This window comes from Anoplopoma fimbria, chromosome 6 (genome assembly GCF_027596085.1).
Source record: "Anoplopoma fimbria isolate UVic2021 breed Golden Eagle Sablefish chromosome 6, Afim_UVic_2022, whole genome shotgun sequence".
Taxonomy (NCBI): domain Eukaryota; kingdom Metazoa; phylum Chordata; class Actinopteri; order Perciformes; family Anoplopomatidae; genus Anoplopoma; species Anoplopoma fimbria.
The window spans coordinates 21,858,775-21,884,085 of NC_072454.1; the positions used below are offsets into that span (position 1 = coordinate 21,858,775).

At 39.0% G+C, this 25,311-nt stretch overlaps 1 protein-coding gene across 1 annotated transcript in view; it reads right to left on the reverse strand.

The window, feature by feature from the left end:
• Nucleotides 1-25,311, reverse strand: part of LOC129092396 (regulating synaptic membrane exocytosis protein 1-like) — an 86,664-nt gene that overhangs the window by 14,009 nt on the left and 47,344 nt on the right. The window contains 16 exon segments of the mRNA XM_054600337.1: nt 1,098-1,187; nt 3,316-3,393; nt 5,176-5,235; nt 5,793-5,897; nt 6,555-6,720; nt 9,348-9,404; nt 9,645-9,792; nt 10,957-11,128; nt 12,878-13,008; nt 13,103-13,218; nt 15,318-15,364; nt 16,701-16,718; nt 18,260-18,383; nt 19,161-19,260; nt 19,357-19,470; nt 20,181-20,221. Of these exon segments, the coding sequence (XP_054456312.1) occupies nt 1,098-1,187; nt 3,316-3,393; nt 5,176-5,235; nt 5,793-5,897; nt 6,555-6,720; nt 9,348-9,404; nt 9,645-9,792; nt 10,957-11,128; nt 12,878-13,008; nt 13,103-13,218; nt 15,318-15,364; nt 16,701-16,718; nt 18,260-18,383; nt 19,161-19,260; nt 19,357-19,470; nt 20,181-20,221 (1,567 nt within the window).

Here is a 25,311-nt window from a genome sequence, read left to right on the forward strand (position 1 = left end):
CACGGGGCGGATACATACATTTTGCCCTCTCCGGGTGCCCTTCTGTTACCTCCGCCAAGGAGGTCATAATTTCAGTTTGTTTGTCAGCCTGATTACGGAAATGTCGCTGGCCTGATTTTCTCTAAACTTGGCTCAAGGGTGTAGTACAAACAAATGAAGAAATCATTTAACTTTTGGAGCGGATCCAGCCACAGGGCGGATACACTTATGCTTTTTCAGTTTAACAAAAAAAAGCAAGATGGGGCATTTTGCCTTGGTGGAGGTCTCCATTTGTAGTTATTTTTAGATTTGTTGCCAGCAAAAGACCAACAAAAACCTACAACTTCCAGAATTAAGATGAAGAAAGGAGGACTGAGTATTTCGACCCTCATCTTTTACACTGCAGTCACGCTTAGGCAGTTATCACTTCACGGCCAAGTGTGGACAGGATGAATGATTACGGGAACCCACAACTCTTTCAACATTCATATATCATGTGAGTATTGTAATGAAATAGACTTGAATACATCAGAACATATCGTAAAGATATTTTGATTACATTCAGGGTATGGTTAAGCAAGAAAGCAGCCCTGGCAGCAGAAATCCCTAGAACAAGCTAGCAAATAAGATGCATGAGTGGTTGAACGGGTGATTCCACTCAAGCCGGGACTGTGTGGAACTAAACAGGGTGATTTTATCTTTAGATACAGTGATTGGGTAAGGTGTACAAGATGAGGTGCACTGATTCTATTTGTAGGGTGCCAATCTCTGATGGGTCAATAAAGGCAAAGGCAAAATATTGCTGGAGTTGAGCAAGTGAACAAATACAAGTATTACAAATGATCCTGATAGATCTAGCCGTTTCAGTTTTAGAAAATCATTGCACCTTCATAAAACAACTTGAGGATTGTGGCAAAACATGGGAACTGCAGGGTGAAACAGCAGATTTGAACAATAGAGTGTTGTACAGCGAAGGGGTCTTAGTAGAGTAAGAATGGGAAGGCCCAATCTTCAGCTAGGACCATTCAGAGGGGAAAGAACTACAAAGACCGAGAAAGGTAGAGGGTAAGAGACTACTGGAGCACTACAGGAGGAGTTGAGGGGTCAGAGGCTGGTACCTTTCAGTCTCTGCTGAGGGGGCGTGATTGTCTGGAGTCAGACAGTTGGCGCTAGCGCTCCTAACCCTGTCCAGAGAAGGCTGCAGATCACTAGAGGCACCACAGCACAACATGCCAATCCAATGGAGGAGGAGGAAGAGACAGGAGGAGAGGACAGAAACAAACACAGAGAGAAGAAACAATGGACAAACAGAAAATAAAAATGTTTTAAAAGAAAGTCCAGGTTAAATTACCAAAATCAAAATGCTGGACTGAGAACTAAACCATGACTGGCTGGCGTATGGACGCTAGTTATCTTGGTTGTCATGGAAATTGGGTAGCGTGGAAACTTGTGTATTTTGATTGCAAAGGATGGAATGCTCCCAGCACTTTTCTCCAAACTAATGCTCATGTGTTAAACCATTCATTATAATCTCTGCGCATGTATATGGGTGTCTTACCTAACGGTCACCTCATCTGTGAACATTACAACGCGGTGTGTTGTGATGGAGCTGCGCGTTGCCATGACCACGCGCGATCCCGCGACAGAGCTTATCTTTCGGCATGCAGGCAGCGAGGAACTAGTCACAAGATGATAATTTCAAAAACAGCATGCATTTGCAAATGAAACAAATGAGGCAAAGAAAGCTCAGATTGGAAAGGAACCAGAAATGATCTCCTGCTGCTGTAAAGAAGATACTCACACAAAAGGAAGCCCGCCAAGTTCGGCAGATATCCCAGTTCTAATATTTGAGATGATCAACATTTACTACAGTAAAAAGGTTACGTTCTTCTCAACAGTTTGAGAAAAATTCACACTGGCACCACGAAATGCGTAAAGGCCTCAGTATGCTTCAAACAAAGTGCTTTTTGCTACTTTCTGGAACAGGACATTGGCTAGGTGTGCAGAGGTGTTAAGGTAGGACAGGGTTTTGAAGTTCTCAAGCATTTTTCAAAACATTTACTTTGCTTCTGTCAGTTTATGTGTGTTCTTTGGAATCCTTCATTCTTCCTTTTAGTGTCCGAAGGTGTGCAGAGTTATCCTCATTTAATTTCCTCTACAAAGTCCACAAAGGATCGCAAAAAACACGTAATTCTTGGTAAAAGGAATTTGAGAGGCAGTGTGATCGGACCAAGAGGAAGCTACAGTGGTTTACTTTTTTGAAGACCTATATTTTGGGCCCCCCTTGTTCTGGAAGTAAAAGTTGCATTAGTTTTCTCCATAGACAGTTTTAAGGCGACTCGTAGTAGCACTTCCTCAGCTTGGATGGGAACGAAACTCTACCAGTTGGATTAATAGTACATTGGAAAAAGTTGAATGTATAAGGCTGTGTAAATCTATCTTGGAGCATCTGGTCAGTTTAAGAGGAAATTCCGCAAATATGGAGGTGTGTTTGTTCCAATATCCTACGACAAAATGTTTTGAACTAGCTGCAGCTCTGATTGGCCACTCTGACTGGATCTTCCCCATAGCAATGGCTACCAAAGCTCATCGGTATTGTAGTATTTGTAGTCTGCTGTGACAGATGGACAAAGTAAACATGGTTTCTCAGAAATTAGCTACGTTATTCAGGAAAATCTTTTCTTTCTATTTTCAGTGACAATGAGGAGATTGTTTAAGGTCAATTGGTAAAAAAAAAAAAACTAAAACTGATAGATAGTGCCATGAAACTTGACAAGTGACAAGAAAATTACTTTCGGTATAACATTTCTGAAAAAGTATTTATGTTTAAACATGCAACTGAGGCATTGTTTGTTTTTATCAAATATGTGCTAATTTGCAAAAATTTCCGGAGCAAATATTTAAACATTTAAAAAGGGTTAGGATATTCTATTTTGTTGAAAGAAAAGAGTCAAAGGTTGAAAAGGTAAATACTGTTAGAGCCATTAAAAAATAAAATCTGTCTTTGTGTCATAAGTTTTCTGAAATTGTATGTTTAAATATGCATATGACGCATTATCTAATACTAACTTTTGGTGAGTTTATAAGAAATCTACAGACAAAAATAGACAAAGTAGTGAAATAAACATGTATTTTGGATGTCGTCTGTCCACTGGTCTGAAAGAAGACATGTTATGGAAGCAAAAAATCCAAAAAATCTCAAAAATGACCAGAGCACTTTTAACAAACTATGTTTTTGCCTGTAGTGTCTCCTCTTAAGGAAACATTTGAAATAGGAATATAGAGTAAGACGCATTGTTTGTTTGAAGCATTCTGAACCCTTACCTGTGGACTTACCTGTTTGTATGTTTGTTGGTGCCGTTGAACAAAAGGGGCATCTTAGGTGGCAGTGTGTTATTGTGCCTAGTAGATCTCCTGATGTTAGCATGCATGCAGCAGACAGAAGTAGGAAAATGGGAGGAATGGGTGAAAGAGGAGAAAAAAAACAGTAATAGAAAGTTTTATAGGGCTAAAAAGGTACCAACTTATCCAGTGATTTTTTTGTAATATGTCCTATGTACGGTAATTAATCTTATTTGGAGATGTTTTTTAAAAAAAGCTATTTTTTACATCAAAACATTTACTTGTGCTAAAAAAGCAAGTTCCGTGGTTCAGGAGTGTCAGTGACATGTTGACTGGTTTCTAAACAGTGTATTCCTTGCAAAAATCACTGGCTAAGCTTGTAAGGTTTTTGCAGTGTAAGCGCGTACACACAAGCATCAAAAGCCGGCTCTCATCTCTACTGACACGCTTAAAAACAGCCTTCTCCCTCAAACACATCTGTGCGTAACAAAACACGGCAATGTTACCAGTTCAATGTTATTATAAGTAGTCTTATTATATGAATCATTTATGTCATATACATTGAATGTGTTGTATCTAAGAACTGTTATGCTGCTCATTCTGTACACATGACATCTATTGCATTCTGTCCATCCTGGGAGAAGGATCCCTCCTCTGTCGTTCTCCCATAGGTTTCTTCCTTTTTTCTCCCTGTTAAAGGGGTTTTTTAGGGGAGTTTTTCCTGTGCCGATGTGAGGGAAGGACAGAGGATGTCGCATGTGTACAGATTGTAAAGCCCTCTGAGGCAAATTTGTAATTTGTGATTCTGGGCTATACAAAATAAACTGAATTGAATTGAAAAGTTCTATTGTGACTCTATCTGAGAGGTCCCGCTGGTATAAGGAGACGTTGTTCTTAAGCGTGTAACTTACCTCGTTGACTGGGTGCTCAAATACCAAACTAAGACCCATGTGGAGGGTTAACTCTGGTACGTGTCATAATTAAATGTTAAATGACAGTAAAAGTCTTGACATCTTAAACTGTATTTTATGGGAGCAGAGTGCGGAGACGAGACCTGAAGAGAGTCAAGCTCATAGGACGGCAGCATGCTGAGAATGAGACACAGTCGGAATAATGCAAGCATGGTCCTGTAGTGTCCTCTGGTGGATCTGAGGCAGCAGTGCAGCCAAACAACCAGCTCTTTGGTTCCCTTTCCTCAATCTGATTTGCCTGTTTTTTAATTTTTCCTCCCATACATTAATACTATTATTATTTTATAACACATGCTACTTTTTCCCTTAAAGTCCACATTACCCAAAATGATGGGTGGAAGTCATCACTTCATGTCAGTGATCATAGTCAATATTTTTCCCAATGTCACCAAACCGCATGAAAAGACCAAAACCGACATTGAATGCATCCTTGTGTGCGCCTGGATCCCACGTGAAACGTCCTGCTGCAACCAATGCTCACTAGAGCACCGAATGTGTATGAATCCCCAGCTGAAAATAGTCCCCCGACAAATGCAATTTTTTTCTCCTTTTCACCTTATCTTTTAAGTCCAGTTAACAATTTTACTTTTACTTGTGTACGTGTTTTTTTTTTCTTTTTTGCATAAAATTGCTAAGAATATTATATAGCTGTCATTTTCTGTTCAAAGTTAAAGGACAAAAAAAATTACTTTTACAAAACTTGTGCTACTTTTACAGCATAGTTAAAGAGCCTCGATTGCAGTCCGATAATTTCAACCTTTTTTTTTTTTTTTTTTTAGATAATTGCATAGAGAGACAAAATCTGACGAAAGACACGACGCACAAACAACTACAACTGATCCGAAACTCAAAATGTAAACGTGTCTTGATTAGCTGGGTTTACCTTGTGTGGAGGCACTCGGCACTTTTGCCTCGCATTGACGAGGAGATCATGATGACCTCACTGTGGTTACCATGGGAATGGATGACAAATTAGGAAATCAACAACAGTCAAAAAAACAACAAAAATAAAAACAGAAGAGCAGAAGGAGAAGAGGGTGAATAGGAAAGACGAGCTGTGGCTGATCGCCATACACACACGACACACAACACACACTCAGAAATGCCACAGATTTTTGCAACCAAAGCCATTCTGTCCGAACACTCTTCTTAAGTCACTTTATACAATATAACAATCAACGGAGAGCATCAATCTTGGTTTTGACGCCCAAAGAAAACAGACATGAAAAAAAGAAATTTGGCAAAAGAAAGGGTACATCTTTTCAGGTAACATCTTTTTTTTTAATGATGACGATAAACAAAAGAGTGAAGAGACATTTTAGAAAATCTCATGATTGTGTTTACACTTACATGCAAAAACACAGAATAAAGCAGACACAGTTTTTGCACAAAGCCCTGCTATCTCATTCCAACAAGGGCACACAATAAGCAGTCGATGTCACACAAACAAAACAAAAAAAGTGTAATTATAGAAGCATGTGCTCCCACACGGACACTCACCTGTCGTCCAGGTACTCCTCCTCCTGATGGCGACCCCTGGGGGTGTCGTAGTGGCGGGTCGGAGAGCGTGAGCGGCGCGTGTGAGGAAGCTCGTCATCCAGACTCCTGAAAGACAGGAAGGAAAGAAGGAAGGAAGGAAGGAAGGAAGGGAGGAAGGGAGGAAGGAAGGCTTATGTCTGGTTAGCGGTCAGGCGGTATTGCAGCAGACTCGTTTGGCTCGGCCCGTAAAAGCGGAGCTGGCAGCACTGTGTGTTCTGCATCAGACAGACATTTCATTAGTAGATGGACTCCGTTCGCTGGCTTCCAACAAACTCCCTCACCCGTCCTCTCTCCCTCCACCATGTTGCTTTTACCACTTACAAGTGTCTCAATGTCTTACCACCAGGCTGATATTGGTCCTTCATTAACCATTGTTAGACTTCAAGCCATGCCAACCACCTACATTGAGTGAAATATGTATAACATTTGGCAAAAATATGCCCATTTGGAGCTAAAGAAGTGGATATGCTAGCATTAACTTGTCACTGTTGGAGTTTATTGCAACCACTGTGATTATAAAGGGTAAATTTACTTCTTTTTTTTTTACAGACATCTTACAAGCTTTACAGCTTAACAGATTTGGGCGTGTAGGCTCTTTAAAATATCCCTAGGTCTGTTCTTCCTCAAACGGATTCGTGTATCACAATATTCCATAGTAAAAGAGAACACATGGTCAAATTCGGTAAATGATAAATGCTGCCCCTTCAAAACAAAACTTCTCACCTCTGGGCGGGTACGTTGGGCGGCCGGGACCGCGTCCGCCCCTGCTCCTCGCGGTGCGGCGAGACCGAGCGGGAGCGTATGTGATGGGCGGGCGTCCTCTGCTGGTCCGGCACCTCCAGGGTGGACGTGGACTCGCGCTGCCTCTCCCTGCCGCGCCCATCCGCTGCTGGGTGGGAAAATAAAGTTAACACACACACATATAAACACACACTATATAATATATAATCATAAATTAGTCAAAATAAGTCGTAAATAAAGGGAACTGTGAGTAGTTTGCAGTGTAAATGTAGAGCCCTGATCCACAGTTGATTTACAGTGAAGTGAAATCTATAACAACCTCTACAGCAACACATGCAGAATATGAATTATTACTATGTCTTTCATGAAATCAAACCTATTTTTCATTCCATTTAAAGTTGCATGCTAACATAAATATTCATGTATGGCAACTACAGCAGGACAGTCTGTCTCAAGACTATTTAAAGATTAGCCTAATAATAGAACTGCAGCTTGCTAACTTCAGTACTGTGTCCTGTTTCTTTTTTTTTAACATAGTGAAGAACTTTCTCTTTCTTGTTGTAGCGGAACAATATCTGAAGATAAAAATATAAACAGAGGCACTGATCGGCCTTGAAGGGATCCGTGGGACCGTGTCGGGCTTTGTTCTTGCTCCCATGGCCACTGGGGTTGTTTTCCAAAAGAACAGCACCTCACAGCTCACAGCGGGGCCGTTCACTTTGCTTTAAGTGCTACCAAGGTTTTTCATTCATTCCCGCCATGCATGGGAATTAAAAGAAAAAAGTTGGTGGAAGCGGTGTATTTTTTCCATCCCTTCTGTCTCTGTTTTTTAACTTGGGTACTCATTAACAAGAAACACAGATCCATTGTAGGGTTGGACTGGTGAAGCTAGTTGACACAATAAGCTGATACTTGCTATCATTAAATTGGACCAGTATTAAGGGATGGTTTCAGATTTTTTCCCCTCCAGTTTGGAGAAACGGAGAGTACCAGCACAGCAGCAAAAACGGAGTGGCAGCAAAATGTATTTAAGACAACTTAAAAAAATTAAAAAACCTGACCCGCCAGATGGTTTATTATACAGAACCATCTGAGAAACCGTCATTGCAAACTGTTTGGAAAAGGGCAGGCACTTTCAAAAGATACTTGGCAAGTGATTGGATCAGTCATCTGTCAATCAAACTCTTACTATATTGAGTCGGGAGAGGAGCGAAAACATCTTCATCCATTAAAAAATAGCCTTCAGGGCCGTTTTTTGCTCTTCTTTCCATTAAGAAATGATCTCTAGTTCTGATATAGGTGATACTATTGCAGCTTCTACGCTAACCATTCTAGGAGCCGCCATTGTTGCAAGCTGATTGGTCACTGGCATGCGTACACGAAATGCATTTCTTGTTGCCTCACAAGATGGATTTTTGTGAGATATGTGATCATGTCCCAGTGTGAGCTTGAGACATCGCGAGAATTCAGCTGTGGTTCAACTTAAATTTAAAAAAAGGCCTACTAAAAAAATGTATATCAGTTTAAGTGTACGCTATATTTACAATATTTTCACCGTTGACCTTGCTGTCAGACGGTCCTTCTGATTGGGAAACGGTAATTTTATGCCTACACCGCTGCCTCGATAGATACGTTTATTACCGAAGTTAAACAATAGCACAAAAAAATCTAACCAATCGAGGCAACGGTGGACCAGCAGCTCCCAAATTGTGTGAGGTAAAATGTTTTTGTCAAAGGAGTCTGGTGGTTTTGGTTATAACGAAAACGGTTCCCCGTCAGAACTGGCTGTTGACAGCAAGGTAAAGTGGTGAAAATATTCTAAACATAGCGTACACTTACCCTGATATTGATTTTTTGTAGGTATCTTAAGTAAGTTTTGCAGCTGCCCTCGTCCACAGCAGTACAGTACTGAAGTAATCTGTATTTCCACCAGAAATTTACTGTCAGGGTACAAAGTGTCCGAAACAGCCAAATGACCATTACTAAGAAATCCAGGATGATTATATTTTTTATTTGGTGAAATACACGGGTATTCACAACACATATTACTTGTCAGTGTGAAATGGTATTACATCCTGGAAATAAATAAATACATAATAATAATATCAACCCAATTCTTATAATAGCCACATCTACATACCAGTCCAACCCTACCACACACAGACAAACACTAAGATACAGACACTTACAGTTTACAGTTTACACTAATACACACACAAACAAGAGGCGAGAGTGTTTCAACATACTAAGTAATAAAATATATTTTATTTTTTTCTGCCTCATTTCTGAGAGAGAAACATGCCTGAGTGGTACATGGAGCCCGGATGGTTTCTCCCCACGGCAACACTTAGTCTATGACATGATAATGTTTCCCATGCATGTGATTTATTTGTGGTGGCCCGTCATATTGATATATCTATTGTTAACCTTTTGTTTTTGTATACAATCAAAGTCATCATTAATAATGCTAAAAATAATAATATTTTTTTATTCATTTCAATGCCATAAAACAAATTTAAACTTAGCTTTCTTCAGTTTCTGTCAGCTGGTGGAACCTTTGCTAACAAGTAAAAGGGTTGCTTTTCCTTATGTGATACATTTTGTGATTATTTTTTTTTTTTCATTTTGGCATAAAATGTATTCCATACAAAAATGAAAGAGAAATGCATACACCTGTATTCAGCCAAGCAACCCTCCACAAAAAACAAAAACCACAAATAAAGTACAGTTTGCGGGAAACACTGACGGTAATACTAGGAAACAATCCCCACCCACCTTTAGACACTACTGCTGTACGTTCATCAAATTCAGGCTCTGTTACACGATGAGAACCTAAACGTCATAGACACACACACATAGATATGTATATACGCCACACACACACACACACACACAAATACCCATGCACGTATCCAGGCACAAATGCAATGTTAGGGTAGGGATAAACAGATATATACATTGAAATACTTTGCTCACTGATAGTAAACCATACAAAAGACACACACACACAAACACACACAGGGGTTATGCATGAATATATAGAATTAAAGGCATTCGCAGCCTTGGACTTACGCTGCAGCTTCTTGCCGGGGGGTTCTGTGTGTCGTCGGGGCAGGTAGGGGGAGGGTCGGGGCAGCGGTATGGATGAGACGTCGTGGGTTTGGAGTGGATACCAGTGGGGCTTGTCGTCCAGCAAGGCCGTTTCAAGCTCTATCAGGATCTGCTCAAGTCATAATCCACAAAGTAATGAAAAGTTTATGCTGACGTGTCACGACCGCCGATTGAAAAACTAAAGGACAACAGAAGCTGTTTATGAAAAAATATCGGGGAAGCTTTTAAATTTGCTGCTCTAAATATCTGCTGTCTGGCATTAAGTGCAAGTGAAACATTTTGTGTTTTGCACACCAATGTCCAATATTTTGGTTTGGGCTCCATCGACTCTTAAGCGAGATATCTGGCTTTGTCTGCCATTAGTGCTTGAGCAGGTACTGACGATAAGTTTACCGGAGCTTATTTGATGAAAACCAGCTCCCTGTTACGACAAGAATTAGAGCTGCCCCCCGCAAGTGTAAAAGATTCAAATCATCAGTCGAGAACCCCAAGGATCAAAACTCATTTTGTTAAATCCCTGTTTTTTATACATTTGAACCTTCTATTGATGTTTTCGAATGAAGCTTAGAAAAATAAATAAATGTTGTGGTTATATAAATGTAATATATGGTGCACTTAGATTGCTGCAAAACTGCCCCCGTTAATACAGGTGCATGCCTTCCTTTGTGTGGTCAAGCTGGAGAGTAAATGTATTTTTGAAGGAATATATATTGAAGCAAAGTATTTTGTTAGACAAAATCATTTTTGAATTTTGCAAATGATTTCATCAGCTTTTTTTTTTTAAAATATAAATTTGGACTTTTGGACTTTACAACGCTTTTTAGTTATTGGAAATGTTTAAACCACTGGAGTCCTATTCCAGAAATGATATAAAACTAAGAATACTACAGTAGGTCGATTTTTATTTGCAACTAAAAACACCAGGGTTCAAACAGACTGAATAGACCTGCAAAAATAAATAAATTGCACAGCAATCAAATGTTGATTTAGAATTTCAATGTCAACTTCATGAATGAAAATTCAAACTATTTGGTTCAAATACACAGAAAAAGCCAGTATGGTTCTTACATAAGGTATTTAAATGTGAGTCTTACAGGTGAAACATGAAATGTAGGCCTACTTACAGGACTTTGTTGTCTTGCATTTCTTTTATTTTCCCTCTCAGTGCTAGAAACTAATAAGGAGAGGATCCTTCGTGTTGTGTGCGTGTGTGTGTGTGTGTGTGTGTGTGTGTGTGTGTGTGTGTGTGTGTGTGTGTGTGTGTGTGTGGTACCTCTCCCATAAAGGTGCTGTCCTCGTCCGGTGACCTGGGTTGATCCCATATGGTCAGCTCCAGCATGTGGTTGCGGAAATCCCTGCGATGGACGTGAGGGTAAACGAACGTCTGGTTCCACTTGGGCTCACAGGTCCTCTTCATTGTTTTCGTCCTCCGTTTGCTCTTGTCACTGTGATAAGCAATAGAGACACTCTAGCCAACCAAGTTTCATTTTCAGTGGACTGAAATCCACTGTTTGTCCAAACTTCCTAGACACAAATCCCATGCCTGCTTATGCCTCACCATCTAAATTTTCTGCCACTTAGATCTGGTTTACAAGTGACATTTAGTTAAAGATACAGTTTGTATATTTGAACTCGAGCACTGATGGAGGTCTCTTCAAAGCCACAAAACCCCTTTGACAAAACAGATATGTTACCTTGCAGAACACTGGAGTTGCTGGTTTTCTGCTGCCTCGATTGCTTAGGTTTGTGTTATTGTGAGACTCTGGGGTTTTAAAGGGTTAGTTTGGATTCATCAAAGTCAGGTAATAACATAAAATATACCAAGATAGAATAGCAACTCCCAAGTCCTGCGAGGTAAAAATGACAAAGGTTGTTTTTACAAAGGGGTCTGGTGTCTTTGATGAGAGCATAGTTAATGGCTTTTCTGTCAGAAAGGGCTGTCTGACGGCAAGGTAAACAGGTGAAAATATTCTTAATATACGATACACAATAACTGATATTGATATTTTAAAGGTGTCTAAAATACGCCTAGCGCAGTACATTACTTTGCTCCTGTGCTGGTACTATTGTCTGTTCCTCCAAACTCCATCTACTGTCGGTGACAAACTGACTATGGACAAGAACCTCATACAACCCCCCTTCAAACCATTTGACCTACTCCTTTAAGGAGGACTCTCAATCTATCACAGCCAACTGTGGTTGCTTAATACTTGTCCCAACTTGGCTTCTTGGCTTCTCATTTGCACATATTCAAAATTCAAGGGCTCCAATGAACCGAAAAAATGGAAGCAAGCTGTAAATCCAGGCTTTAACCCTCTGAACCCCAAGCAGTTTGAGGGTATTTTTTGCTCCTGTCACATTTTACTCCCTGTGGCCTTGATTTTCACTGCAATAGAAAAGTCCTGAACCTCTATGGAAACAGCACAATTATGGCTAGAAGCAAAGAAAACTCTTTAGTGCAGTATAACACAGTTATGATGCCATAAATCATAAAAAAGAAAAAAATGTAAGGTGAATTTCTTTGATAATTTATTTTTAGAAAAATTGGCATATAATGGAATCTATGTATCCAACATTTTCCAAGTTGCCGTAAGTATTACCAATGAACGTATCATTAACATTTTACTATTTACACTTTTACAACCTCTACTTACAGCTTTTCCTCTCATCTCTGCTCTGTGTACAGCAGCCTGAAGTTTCACAGATTTTTTGTGACCTAACTGTTGGCAAATCAGTCATGGCTTCGTAGTTGCTCTGAAGAGCTCAGAATGTAATGCTTTTTACAGGATCTGGTTAAATCAAACGGTTTATTTCGGGCAAAATTTGAAATTAGACATGTAGAATAAAATGTTTTTGATAAAATGTAACAATTTTAAGCTTCGTTTTGGCTACTTTTTCGGATGGAAGCGTTCGATACACATGAAGTTTTCAAGGAACGTCAAAAAAGATGAACATCTGCCAAATATGAAGAAAACATGCTTTTCTATCCCCCGGCCAGTTTTGGGGGTTCTGAGGGTTGAAAACCTGTTGGTGAAGTCAAAGATGGTGCATTTGAGAAATTTCTATACTATATGAACTGGAGATGTTATAAATTTAAACTGATGCTAATGGTTCTTGTGTTGTTCTGGTTCGTCTAAACTCACCACCTAGGCTACATTTAATCAGTAGGACTCCCTTTGAAGGGAGCGGCATACCTGCGGTCAGGGAGGAAGTACATTTTGACGTAGGGGCTCCTGGGCCGACCGTCAGGACGAAGAGGAAGCTCTGCGGCCTGCAACACGTTGACAATTAGCTGATGACCCACTTTGTCATACCACAGCTTCACCTGGTTTGGGAAACACATAACAAAAATTCTGACGCTTGGACTTCGCTTAACCACATCAACCAGCCAAAAACACACTCAAAGTGCACACACTCACTGAGAGTTGCCCTGGCATTAACTGCGGAGCATCTTGGAGCATCCCGGGACTGGAGGGAGACAGGACATTTAAGGATGGTCTCTCCATCTTCTGGGACTCAAAAGAACTGGAACCTGCTACAAATACATAAGGGTGGGGTGGGGGGGAAAGATTTTGAGAGCCTAAAAAAGAGGGTGATGGCTCTATTTCTGACAAAAGAAAGTAAAGTCTAGACGAGGAAAGAAAAAAATGTCAGAAAATAAGTTTGTAAAGAGAAAACATAATCTGGTCAATCATATCTACGTAATAACTAGCATCCATTCCTTTCTTTGGAAAACTTCAAAAGAGTACAGAGTATTCCACAGCTGACCTGTCATGATGAAAAATTCTGTCCTACTTTGAGTCTTTTGTTTAGAAGTATCAAGTAGGCCTCATATGTCTTATAAAGGGTCTTATTGTCTGCTATCAACTACTATCAACTTACTAATGCGCAAATCCATCTCCTAACTTTTGCAGGGTTCCTACACATTTTCCTTTTCAAAATTCCATCCTTCCCGGTAGATATTTCAGACCACTTGTCTTGTCAGGACGACAGTGTTTTTGCCCTTTCATATGGCTTACAATTGCAGTCTGTCCCATGTTGGAGACATCAGACAAAGCTTACATCTAGCTATCTTTTCTCAATTTGGAATCCCTAGCCAACCAGGCTTTATATTTTGGATTGTCAAGCCACAAAACTTGCATTTACCCATAGACTGTATGTAAGAAGTGGACATAGTCATCGTGATGTCACTCATTGGTTTGTCGACTGCTCTTTTGAAGCCTCAATTTCAGCGATTTCCGCAACCAATAAACAGCAGTTACCATATTTGGAATGCGGTATACCCTGGTAGAGGCAGTGACCTCTCAATCACAAGGTAGCCCCGCCCTAGAGCATACCCTGCTTTATGGGCTATTTGGCTGTATTGAAGAAGACTTGAAACTAGAGGTTGAGACCATAAACTCATGTTTAGAATGTTGTACTGATGGAATAAATCAAGAGAGAAGTAGAGTCATTTTCTCATAGACTTCAATACAATCAGACTTCTTTTTGCAACTGGAGGATTCACCCCTGCTGGTCAGTAGAGAGAATGCAATTTTTAGGACACTTCCGCATCTGCTTCATTCAGCAGAACCAGAGGTTGCTGCCTGCATTTACCCATTGTGGCTGTTGTGTCCACAGTCATACACAGATATTTATAGGAATTTAGAATTTCTTCCATTCTTATCCAGACCTGGAAAATACTCAAATGTATAATTCCATCCATATTCATACTGCTTAGAAATCCTGCTCTTGACTTACACCATTGACATAAGACATAATGAATTTCCTGCAATGTGAGCAGTACCTTACCGGTTAAAGTAAAAAAGAACAATATTTTCAACAGCTAGTTTATAGGGATTGAGAACACAGCAGCTTTTGTCATGAAAAAAAATATGTCCATGATTTTGAGAGGTAAATTTGAACCCCGTCCTTAACTGCAGCATTGGCAAAGTACTCCTCGATGAACCCGTGTGGTCATATTCAAAGAAAAGGTTAAACATTTTGGGATATGCTGTAAATCAATTCGCTTTCATTCTTAGACTGAGGTGAAAAGATTGATACCACTTATACATGGGAATTATGTATAGGGCTAAGGTCGGGAGTTGATTAGCCTAGCTTAGCATACATACTAGACTACATGCTAGACTGGCTCCAAAGTTAAAAACGACATCTACCAGCACCTCTTAAGTCCACTAATCAACCCGTTGTATCTTGAATATCTTATCATAAACAGAAATGTAGAAATAAAAAGTTTTGGTTTCAAAAGGAGTTATTAGCTATAAGTATTTCTAAGTGGTTTTACATTTCTGTTTATGTGCGGATTGTACAAATGAGATACAACGTGTTCAGGGATGTTAATAGACATATTTAAACTGCACAGAATCACCTCATACCTCCAGCACCCTGGTTAAAACACAGACATATTTGCTTTCTCGAAACGAAAGTTAATGTTTAACACATTTTTAAAGTAAATTTGAAATAAATATAGTTTTATGCATCAAACATGTCAACTATTCTAAGATTGTTAACAAATCACATACTATACAAAAAAATAGAAAAATAAAAAACGTTTTTTACAGGACAGAAAATCAATCGGACAGAGATATACATACAAATACATAGATGTTCAAACATCCCACAGGAGATACCTACTAGATTCTAATGGAGGGTGGGACGTGTCGGGGATTCTTGGGATATCACTGGAAAAGAAGCAGAAAAAGGCTGCGTCAGCCTCTCTCATATTGGCATCTAACTGGATTAAACAAAGTTAGTAGTGTTCTTGATGCACAGGCATACATGCATAACAAATGTAGTAGTAGTTAAGTGGAAGAAAGTAGCACTGCAATTCAAAGTTATTTGGAGATTCAAATGTAGTGTGGTTAAAGAAAACATGGAGAAGCAGAGGGAAGATGTGAGTAGAGCCAAGTTCTTCTCATGACTGCAGTGTTTCCCAGACTCTTTCAGACATTCTGTCTGGCCAATGATGATCTGAAATCATAATGGATGGGAACCGGTAGCTCAATTCTGTCCACACCGCCATCTTTTCTTATGCACCACCACTACCACCACTACAATTAAGGATCCCATGGGAAACACTAGAATCCATTCCACCAGCTCAATGTAATAAAATGAAAGCATGGTATTTTGTGTAATACTTATCAGTGTTATTTGTTATTTTAAATTCAAATTCATAATTGTACATTTTCTGCCTTACCAGTGGTATTTAAAGGAGATGTAGCACAGGAGAAGGCAGTCTGTTAGATTCCTTAGTCACCCATTCGGCAACAAAATGTTATTCTACAATATATTCTTTAAAGAAATAGTAAAAAGAAAAACAGTAATTTACACTTAATCACTATTATTCTGAGAGTAAGATGAAAAGATGGATACCAATCTCATGTCTGTGCATTAAGTAAAGAGCAAGAATTTGGATGGGTTAGCCTAGCAAACATCACGCAAACAGAAGATATCCATCTTCTTATTTTACTTGTTTCAAGTTTTTAAATTACAATTTTTGATTATAAATACAAATATTACACTGATAAGTGTTTCATGGACCCCAGGTTGCCTCGGAGCCCATTCAAAAATTGAAAACATGTAAATGAAATAAAATTATAATGTTCCTTGCTTTATGAATCCCAACGTCCCAACTTTCAAATCAGGGGATTAAGAGAATAAAAAAAAGCATTGGGCTGGATTTTACTTTGGGATCCTAAGACTAAACCAAGAATGCAAAAAGAGGAATTCCAGACGCTGCACAAACAGTTTAAAAAGCTTGCAAAAGCAATGCTACATTGATGGACATTTCCCATTGGCCATTTTGCATCCCTTCAAGTGAACTTTGGGTTTAATTCCATTGGAGATGACAAACTGCAGCTGATTTCACAAAAGCCAATATTCAAATAATTAGCCTCCCTACTAAGCGGGATTCAGTTCAGTTTATTTAGGGATGCAAAATGGCACCAGCAAAACAAAAATTGTTTCCATAAGCGTGAGAGGATTAAGGGGTCCTAGTAAAATGGGCAGATTACTTACTGATATTTTCTATACACCCTTCGCGAGTGTTTGGAGAGAAATTAATACATTCAACTATTTTCCCCATCAAAGAGTACATTAGGTTAAAATGTTAAGAAAGACTGCAAGAGCTTAAGAAACAGTGAGTATTAATACTGTGAATAACCCCATTACAATAGGGTAAACTTACTCACAACAACAGCTAATCAAAAAACTGTAACTCAGCCTTCCCTGAAAAGTTTTTACTCATCATTCTATGTGAGGTTACTGAAGTATCTTGAGTAATAACACCGTTTATTCGAGAAGATTATCCTGGAAAGTTTTTATCAGCAAACCTAAAATTCAGAGAGCTTCTGTGTAGGATCAGGTATGCAATCAAAAAATTATTAATTATTCAGAGTAATGTATGTAAAAGTGCATATTAGAATTTAAACTTCTGTCATTATGTCTGCCATGTCCTATGTGACATTCTTTATTCTGATATGCATATTGAGATATTATGGCAGTGCTTTATTTTAAGGGTCCATAACTTCCTTATAATTTTATGATATTTCATTGGAAGCATTTTGAACTATGTAATTTGTTACTAATTGTAGGCAATTAGAAAAATAAAGACGATATTCAATTTGTACACTCCAATTAATTAATTCCAACTAATTGCTAGCAAAACTCAGGAAGGCATCCAATTCAACACGTGAAGAGAATAAAGTATGGATAAAAAATGAATGATGAACAAATATTTATAAGTTTAAGACGAGGACGGAAATGTATTTTCTTTTTTTTTAGTACCAAATTACTTAGTTCTTTCATGGAAACTCCACCTTATACTTCAAAATAATTTGTCTACGTCATTCAATTTAAATAAATTCCATTGTAATAAGCACGTAAAGACAACATCCTGAACATTTTTCAAAAATTTTAATCAAAAGAACCTAAATTAGGATGCTGAGTTTTCCTTTATGGACTAGTCACTTTAGTGATATTAGTTTATATTCACCGTTTTGTGTCTTCAATATATATATTTTATGACGCTCATAGCTAGAAATTATGCATTCTTTTTAAATTAGCCTCTTTCAAATTGAAAACTATTGCACTCACAAATGTGCTCACAACCGCCATTGGTTGAATTCTTACAAGGCATCAACCAACAAAAAAATATCTGATGCAGCCACTTCTTGTTGTTTATGGAGCTTACAGCCACTCAGTGATAATTCACCTTATATTATCCTAGACATAAACGTGAGTGCTTTTTTAAAGGGGACACGCAAGACCAAACGCAGATGCTTCTGTAACAAATCTTGGCAGCGTGAGTTGCGGGTAATAGCAGTCTATTTTTATTTTATTTTTCATTTTGAATGCAGTCACACAGTCGCGGTCAGAATACAAATAAACGTCCCTGTCTCCTGTTTTATCTGAGGTCAGCCAAATCTCAGGAGACACTGCATGGTTAAATAGGGGTTAAATTCAATGCGACATTCAGACTGGCGACTTACTTATAACGAAAGGGTTGTATTTTTTTTACAAATATCAAAATATTGACACTGACGGTGTATAAGGGTGTGCTTTTATTCCCTACTTACCCAATAGGCCTGGATACCACCAGCTCCACTTGAGGCTCGGCTTGAGATTCCAGGATGATGTTGTAAACTTCCTTCATGGTCGCCCCTGGCAACAGCTTCCCATTCCACTGCAGAACTTCATCCCCTAGAATTGGGACATGCGTGTGAAAAGTTGGGCAAGAGGGCTTGGCGTTTCGTCTTTATTGTATATTTTTTCTTTTTTGTCACTATATCCCATGAAAAGACTAAAACCAACAATATGTTACTCCACTTCCAAATACGTCACTTTGCTTCGCAAACTCAAAGCCCATTCATGCCAATAATAGACACGTAAACGGGTCACAAATGTACAATTTTTCAAAGGCTTTGTAATTCCCTAAAACAGCTGGGAACTGTAGTTTTTAAGTAAACGTTACTCAAACATGAGGGAACACTGTATTTGTTGGGGACTACTTTCAGCCGAGGAGTGATACACATTTGTAATTGTTAGTGAGTTTTGTTTGTTAGGCAGCGGCCGATGTATGTTGGATGGAGTCAAAATAAACAGTGTGTGTTCATACATTAGTAATGAAGAACATGTCACTAAGTGCAACAGTGTGGCTCATTGATCTGTTTTAAAAGCATTTGGACAACAATGGAGAACGATTTGCTCATGTTTTGCTTTTTCCTGATATTTGATAAAGATAATTGTTAATTAAAGATACAAAACCATAAAGCTGAAAAATTACTCGAACAATATATTGTGCAAAACAGTTATGCTTAATCTAATAGTAAATATGCAACAAAACCTGGCTTTGCATTGTGTTTAATAAGACCTCAAAGACGGATATTAAGACATCGTGATGCTTTTAAAGGCCACATGTTTGTCTTTTTTCCGTCTTTGCCGAGACCTGCTGATTGTGTAACACATGCAACGGTTTACCTGCTCTGAGATGTCCCACCACGTCAGCCAGGCTTCCCTTCTTGACTTTAGTGATGAAGGCACCTAATCTCCCTGACTCTGTTATTCTGCCTCCCACCACCTAGAGAGTGAGAGAGACAGAGAAAGAGAGAGATTTGTGTCACAGATCCGTTATGCGTGACATTAAAATAATACCAAGTTTGCTACCCGCTCCGACCTTTAACCCCAGCAGAGCTCCGGCTTCTTTTGGCATGGTGGCGCTCCTCTTGCTGAGGGTGATTCGTCCTAGTAGATGGTCTCCCTCCTTGGACGGCTGCCAGGTTACAGGATGCTGCGACGGGGGAGACGGCAAGAGATACAGAGACAACACAGAGGACATTTACCCAAATAGATATACACCGAAATGCAAGATCAGCTAATGCTGGAGGAATATTAACTGTTTAAATGTTGTGATATTCTATGTTCTAATCGTGGTTTAAGGTGTTTTTCCCATCTTCTAGCTTTGTTTCCTGTCTAAATTGTGCAGGCGTCTTTGTTGGATCAGCATGTTAAAGTGTCCCTTTTAAATAGTTGTTTGATATGCGTATGGATCAAAGGTGCAATGCATTTCCTTTTCATTAATAACATGGCTGAATGCATGTCAGGTTTATAAAAAGCCGTTTGATGAGTGGCAACGTGATGCATCGCGTTGTTCATTTCCATATGATTGTGATGGATTTTGCAACAGTTTGCAGCGTTTCCTAGAAATGCATTAGCTTTAGTTTTCCACCCACTACACCAACTGATATAACACAACAGTCTTTACACGCTGAGTTCGTAAAAGCCTTTACAATTTCCTGAGAAAGTCACGTGTTCTACATTAACGGTTTCCTGGGAATAAATAGAAGGAAAAAAAAATACAGTACAGAGAGTTGACCAACACTGTTATCATCTCCTTTTGAAATGCAAAGTGAAAAAACTTGACACATTCTGGCTCCGCTTCATGCTGATCTGAAAACTGTAATGATGAATATGATCCAAATGAAAAAACAAAGGACTTACATGCCATACGCTGGGGTCATGTGGGTAGCACTCCCAGTCGCCTGCAAGAGAAAAGAGACTGGCTCAGAATACTGTGGATGAAGCTGCGACCTCCTTCATACATTCACACACATACACACACACGGAGACACACACACACACACACACACACGCACACACACACACACACACACACACACACACACACGCACACACATACAGGAGTAACTGTATACACAGCACATACCAGCCTGAATCCTCTCATACACAGCCCCACCAAATTGGGAAGGTATTTGTTTACATTGGAGAGGGTTAAGTTTATTGAATATTCTGGGCTGAGCTAGAATTAGAAATGTAATCACCAAAGTGGCAGTGATGATAGCAAAAGATTGTTTAAAATGCTTGATATGATATGATGTTGTGGAATTACTCCAATCCAACTCAAAAAGCTGTTATAACTTGAATAATACAATTTTCATTTAAATGATTTAATGATGATTACATTATAAAACTCACCACCAGGAAAATAAAACTAATAATTATATAAACTTACTCTGTCTTAAAATGATTTATTAATAAATATTTGTTTTAATGAAATTGCAATTATATTTATTGTTTTATTTGAAAATGTAATTTGAAACTTGTTCAAAAATAAATGAAAATAGATCAAAGACATACAAATATGTAAAAAAAAAAATAAAAAAAAATAAAAAAGCTTTTAAATTATTGGTTTATTTTTAAATCTGTTCTTGTTCAATTTAAAGATGCGTAATCAGTGAGCCATCTAAAAATGAAATAATATCCACTCACAGCAGACTTCTGAAATAATTTGACTCCACTTACCAACTTTTTCCAAAGCTCACACGGCCTCATATGGCCTCAGTGAATGGATTCTGCTAAAACGCCTAAAAGTGAAATGCAATCTCAACGGATCCATCCCTGTGACAACTGAGCAAGCTCCATGGGCCGATGAGGACAGTGTGATACAGCTGAAGTGGATTTTAAGTAGGGATAGTTTTGCTATAATGGGTTCCTTTAATTTGGTAGATGGCACAGTTTCACATCAATTCAATGGGTTCTTGTATTAATGCTACTATAACGCCAGAGTAAACTGTATGTATGCAAACACAATTTAATGACCTTTTCCTTCAGAACCAACTGCCTTTCTTTCACCAGTTCCTGTTGACAGATTGTTGCATCGTCCTCATGTTCAGTGGGATATTTCAGAGAATTACACATAATATCATCCATGGTTCAACCCCATCTCCTGCTCCAGTCCAAAAAACACAGCCTCCTCTGTACACATGGGCCGAGGGGCGGCGTTCGAGACGACACTGTTATGACACCGAGTAAAACAGAGCCAAGCGTTCCTTGGAGCCAGGAGGCCATGAAGTTAATGAGTTGTGACAACTTATAGTGACATTATGTAATCTTAAAGCCAACGCTCCGACGATAGACAACTGAGTTCTCAGTTTCATAACTCGAGCGTGAACAGGATTTTGTGTGCAGTGGGTTGTCCACATGGGTTTGTGTTCTTATGTTTCTGGACTTAAGAGGACCTGAATGAAGAAGACAAAGTAACATGTTCTGCAAAGAATAGGGTTGTATGAGACTTTAAAAAAACTGATAAATCAATATTTGTTTGATTTGAATCAGTATCATCTTTATTTGCCAAGTATGTGAGCACAAACTAGGAATTTGACATCTCCATGAACTTAGAAATAGAAATTAAAGCTAGGAAAGAGGCTGGACAGATGATGGTAAAGCATAGACAGGACTTTTATGTAATTGTCGAAGGTTTAAAACCCCCCACCTGGCGAATGTAACCAGAGATGGAAGACAAAAAACTGAACAAATAAAACAGGAGAAAAACAGGAAAAGTACTAAAGACCGAAACAAATAGGCCACCATTTTGCCTTAAAAAAAGATGGCGTTAATGTGTGAATTATATCTTCTTTTTAATTCCATTTCTCTAGCCTTTCCAAAACCCCCCAAAACAGAAGGGCAAAAGTGTTAATGTAAAATTTGTTTTTCTGCTATAACAAAAGCCGCGAACATTAGCTTGTCCAGCCAGCTAGCTTACTACCTACAGCAATTAGCCTGCACTGCTTCCAAGGTCAAGAAGCAAATTATTAAATACATTATTTTGTGTTGTTAAGGTTACTTTAATAAAATAAAATAAAACATTATGGAAACATATGGAAACCTTATGGGTGTTATCAGGCTAACGTAAGCGACTCTGTCCTGCTCTTTATTGAGTTAGGGACGTTTACACTAAGCCAGCTAACAGTACGTTTGATAGCATTACTTTTGCTGAACACAATCAATTTAATTAATTTCAGCACAGGAAAAAAAACCTGGAAAACCCCTTCATAAGTTACTCTACATCTCAAATAGAAACATACTGTTTGAAAATACAAATTATGTAAGATGAAGTATGATAGCAGGTAAGCTAAGCGGATGAGACGACAAAGAGTGTTACGTTGGAACAAAATAACTCCTTTCCTTATCGTTCTTAAGGCCTTTACACACTGGGCGTGGGTTTTTATTTTGTGCGTAAAGTAAGCATTTCAAAATATATTTTTTGAAATACACCGAGAATACAGCCATCAGCCAATTGCATTGTGTGAAATGGACATATTCAAAATGAACACAGAGTTACGGAGCGTAGGTCCAGAAGGCAACTGTATTACTCCTTTCAGCGTTGGCAATGGCAGCGCAGACCAGATCTACTCCTTCCATTCTTAACTTTTACAATGAGAGGCCTAGACATATACACTGCGTACCGGTTTACCAAAGGGAACTCGGATTCAATCAGAGCATTTTGCTAAAAAAGAAACTCAATAAAACCGCTTACAGTAGGTAAGGCTATACAAGAATTTACAGGATAACTGGAGGTTGGTCCTCTGCCTACACAAATCAATGGGAACCTTTTCTCAAAAAGTGTGTAAAGGCCTTTATACTGTAATGTTAGCACTGACTGCTCATGGAGTAACAGTTATTTAGCTAGCGTTTCAAAAATCAATTCAGAAATTGTGAGTGGTAAATCAGCTAAATTTGCTGTATCATAAGATGTATAGGTGGGGGCAATTCTTAGCTTCGAAGTATGAATTGTATAATTAACGGTTGATTTCTAAAAGAAAATAGAAAAATCTATGTTGGGAAAAAAAAGTTAGTTCGGGCTGGAAAATTTTGGAGGTCTATAAAAAGGTTTTCAGACAGAAAAGGGTTGCAAAACTCTGGGATAAGCAGTTAAGAATTGTTGTGAATCAAGGTGCATTGTATAATGGTGTATTATCATATTTGTGTTGTGCTTTTTCCTGCCTTCCTTCCTATCAGAGGATGAGTTGGTAACGTGTAGGAGGATACGTGCAAGGATCATAATAGGATCTACTGTACTGTGACTGACTGCATATTTGAGTGTGTGTGTGTGTGTGTGTTTCCCTGTGCTGATCTCACAATGATTTACATGCCTGGACGATTCTCGGCTGCCAGCAAGCGCATCTCGGAGCTGACCTGGCTTCAGTCTCGAGCTAAAAAAGGAAGCAGCGTCTCGCTGCCACGCCGGGGTTGTTTAAAAAAACCTGGCCTGACAGAACACTCTCATCCTAAACCTCCACTTGATCGATGTCTCAGGGGCTTGTTCTGGGTCCAGGCCTGTTGGATTAGCGTGCGGCGCTCCCTCTTTCTCATCGGGACACAACGCTGCTTTATCGATCAAAGGGTGGCTTTAATGTAGCATGAGCGCGGCTACGGTCAGATACAGTGTGTTCGGTAAATACAGTGATTTAGGGGCAAATATAGAAGATCAAGAGTCATAGTGATTGTCTAAAGATAAACAACTTATACAACCACTTCTATTGGTAGAAATGATTCATGCTCTTTTGATTGATATGCCCATCAAGGTTGGTGTATTACTGACAATAATTCATAGGATGACCAATCAAAGGCAACCAAGAAACTTCAAAAGAAGTAGCATCAGGGGGAAGGACTTTGTTTATGGACATATGACTTTATTACCTTGAGAGGTTTCTTTTTGTGGAAGAGACATAATCATATACTGTATATAAGAAGTGTAAGTAGTCATTGTGACGTTAACCCATTGCTTTTTGGGCTTCGGTTTTGAAGCTTCAAGTGCAGCGTTTTGGCCTTCGCCATCTTGTTTTTTTGCGACCAGTGATCCTAAGTGACCATATATGGACTGCGGAGGAGTGATGTAGAGACGGCGTATAGTGCTCTGGTACCAACCTGTCGATAACAAGGTAGCCCTGCACTAAAGCATACTTTGCTTTATGGTCTATTTGCCTCTAAATGGACCATAATTGACAAAATTAACATCATGCTGTATTGAAGAAGACTTGAAACTAGCAATTAAGACCATAAACTCATCCTCCGGTTGCAAAAAGAAGCCAGATAATATAGAATTCTAAATGACCCATAGGTTGTGGACTACGGTTTTGAATCCTCGAATTCAGCATTTTGGATGTCGCCATCTCGGTTTTTGGGTGCCGCAATATTTTTTTTGTTGCAACCAGATGTTACACGAGCAACCAAATGCGGAGTGAAACATTTTTTTTCTGACCAAAATGTTACAATTAACTTTCATGAAGTAAAAACAGTCTGTCAAAGGGTTAAAGTTCCAAGACACAAACACAAACAACTCCCACACCATAAAACGCTCTGGTAGCGTCCTGTCAATCACAAGGTAGCACCGCCCTACAGCATACCCTGCTTTATGGTCTGTTTGACTCTAAATGGACCATAATTTACTAAATGAACATCATGCTATATTGAAGAAGACTTGAAACTAGAGATTGAGACCATAAACTCATGTTTACAATGTTTACTGAGGGAATAAATCAAGTAAGAAGTAAAGTCATTTTCTCATAGACTTATATACAATCAGACTTTATTTTTTACAACCGAAGGAGTCGTCCCCTGATGTGTGTTAGAGAGAATGCAAGTTTGAGGCATTTCAGCACTGGCTTCACTTTTAAGAACCGGAGGTTAGAGCTAAAAGATTCTACTCCATCCTTAAGATAAAAATTTAGTTGGATGTGTAGCCGTGAGCCAAAGTGCCTTGGACTGGTTAGTGAAGTGACATGACCCAGCTTGCACATGACAGTATAGTGTGTTCTCAGGCTTGGAGACG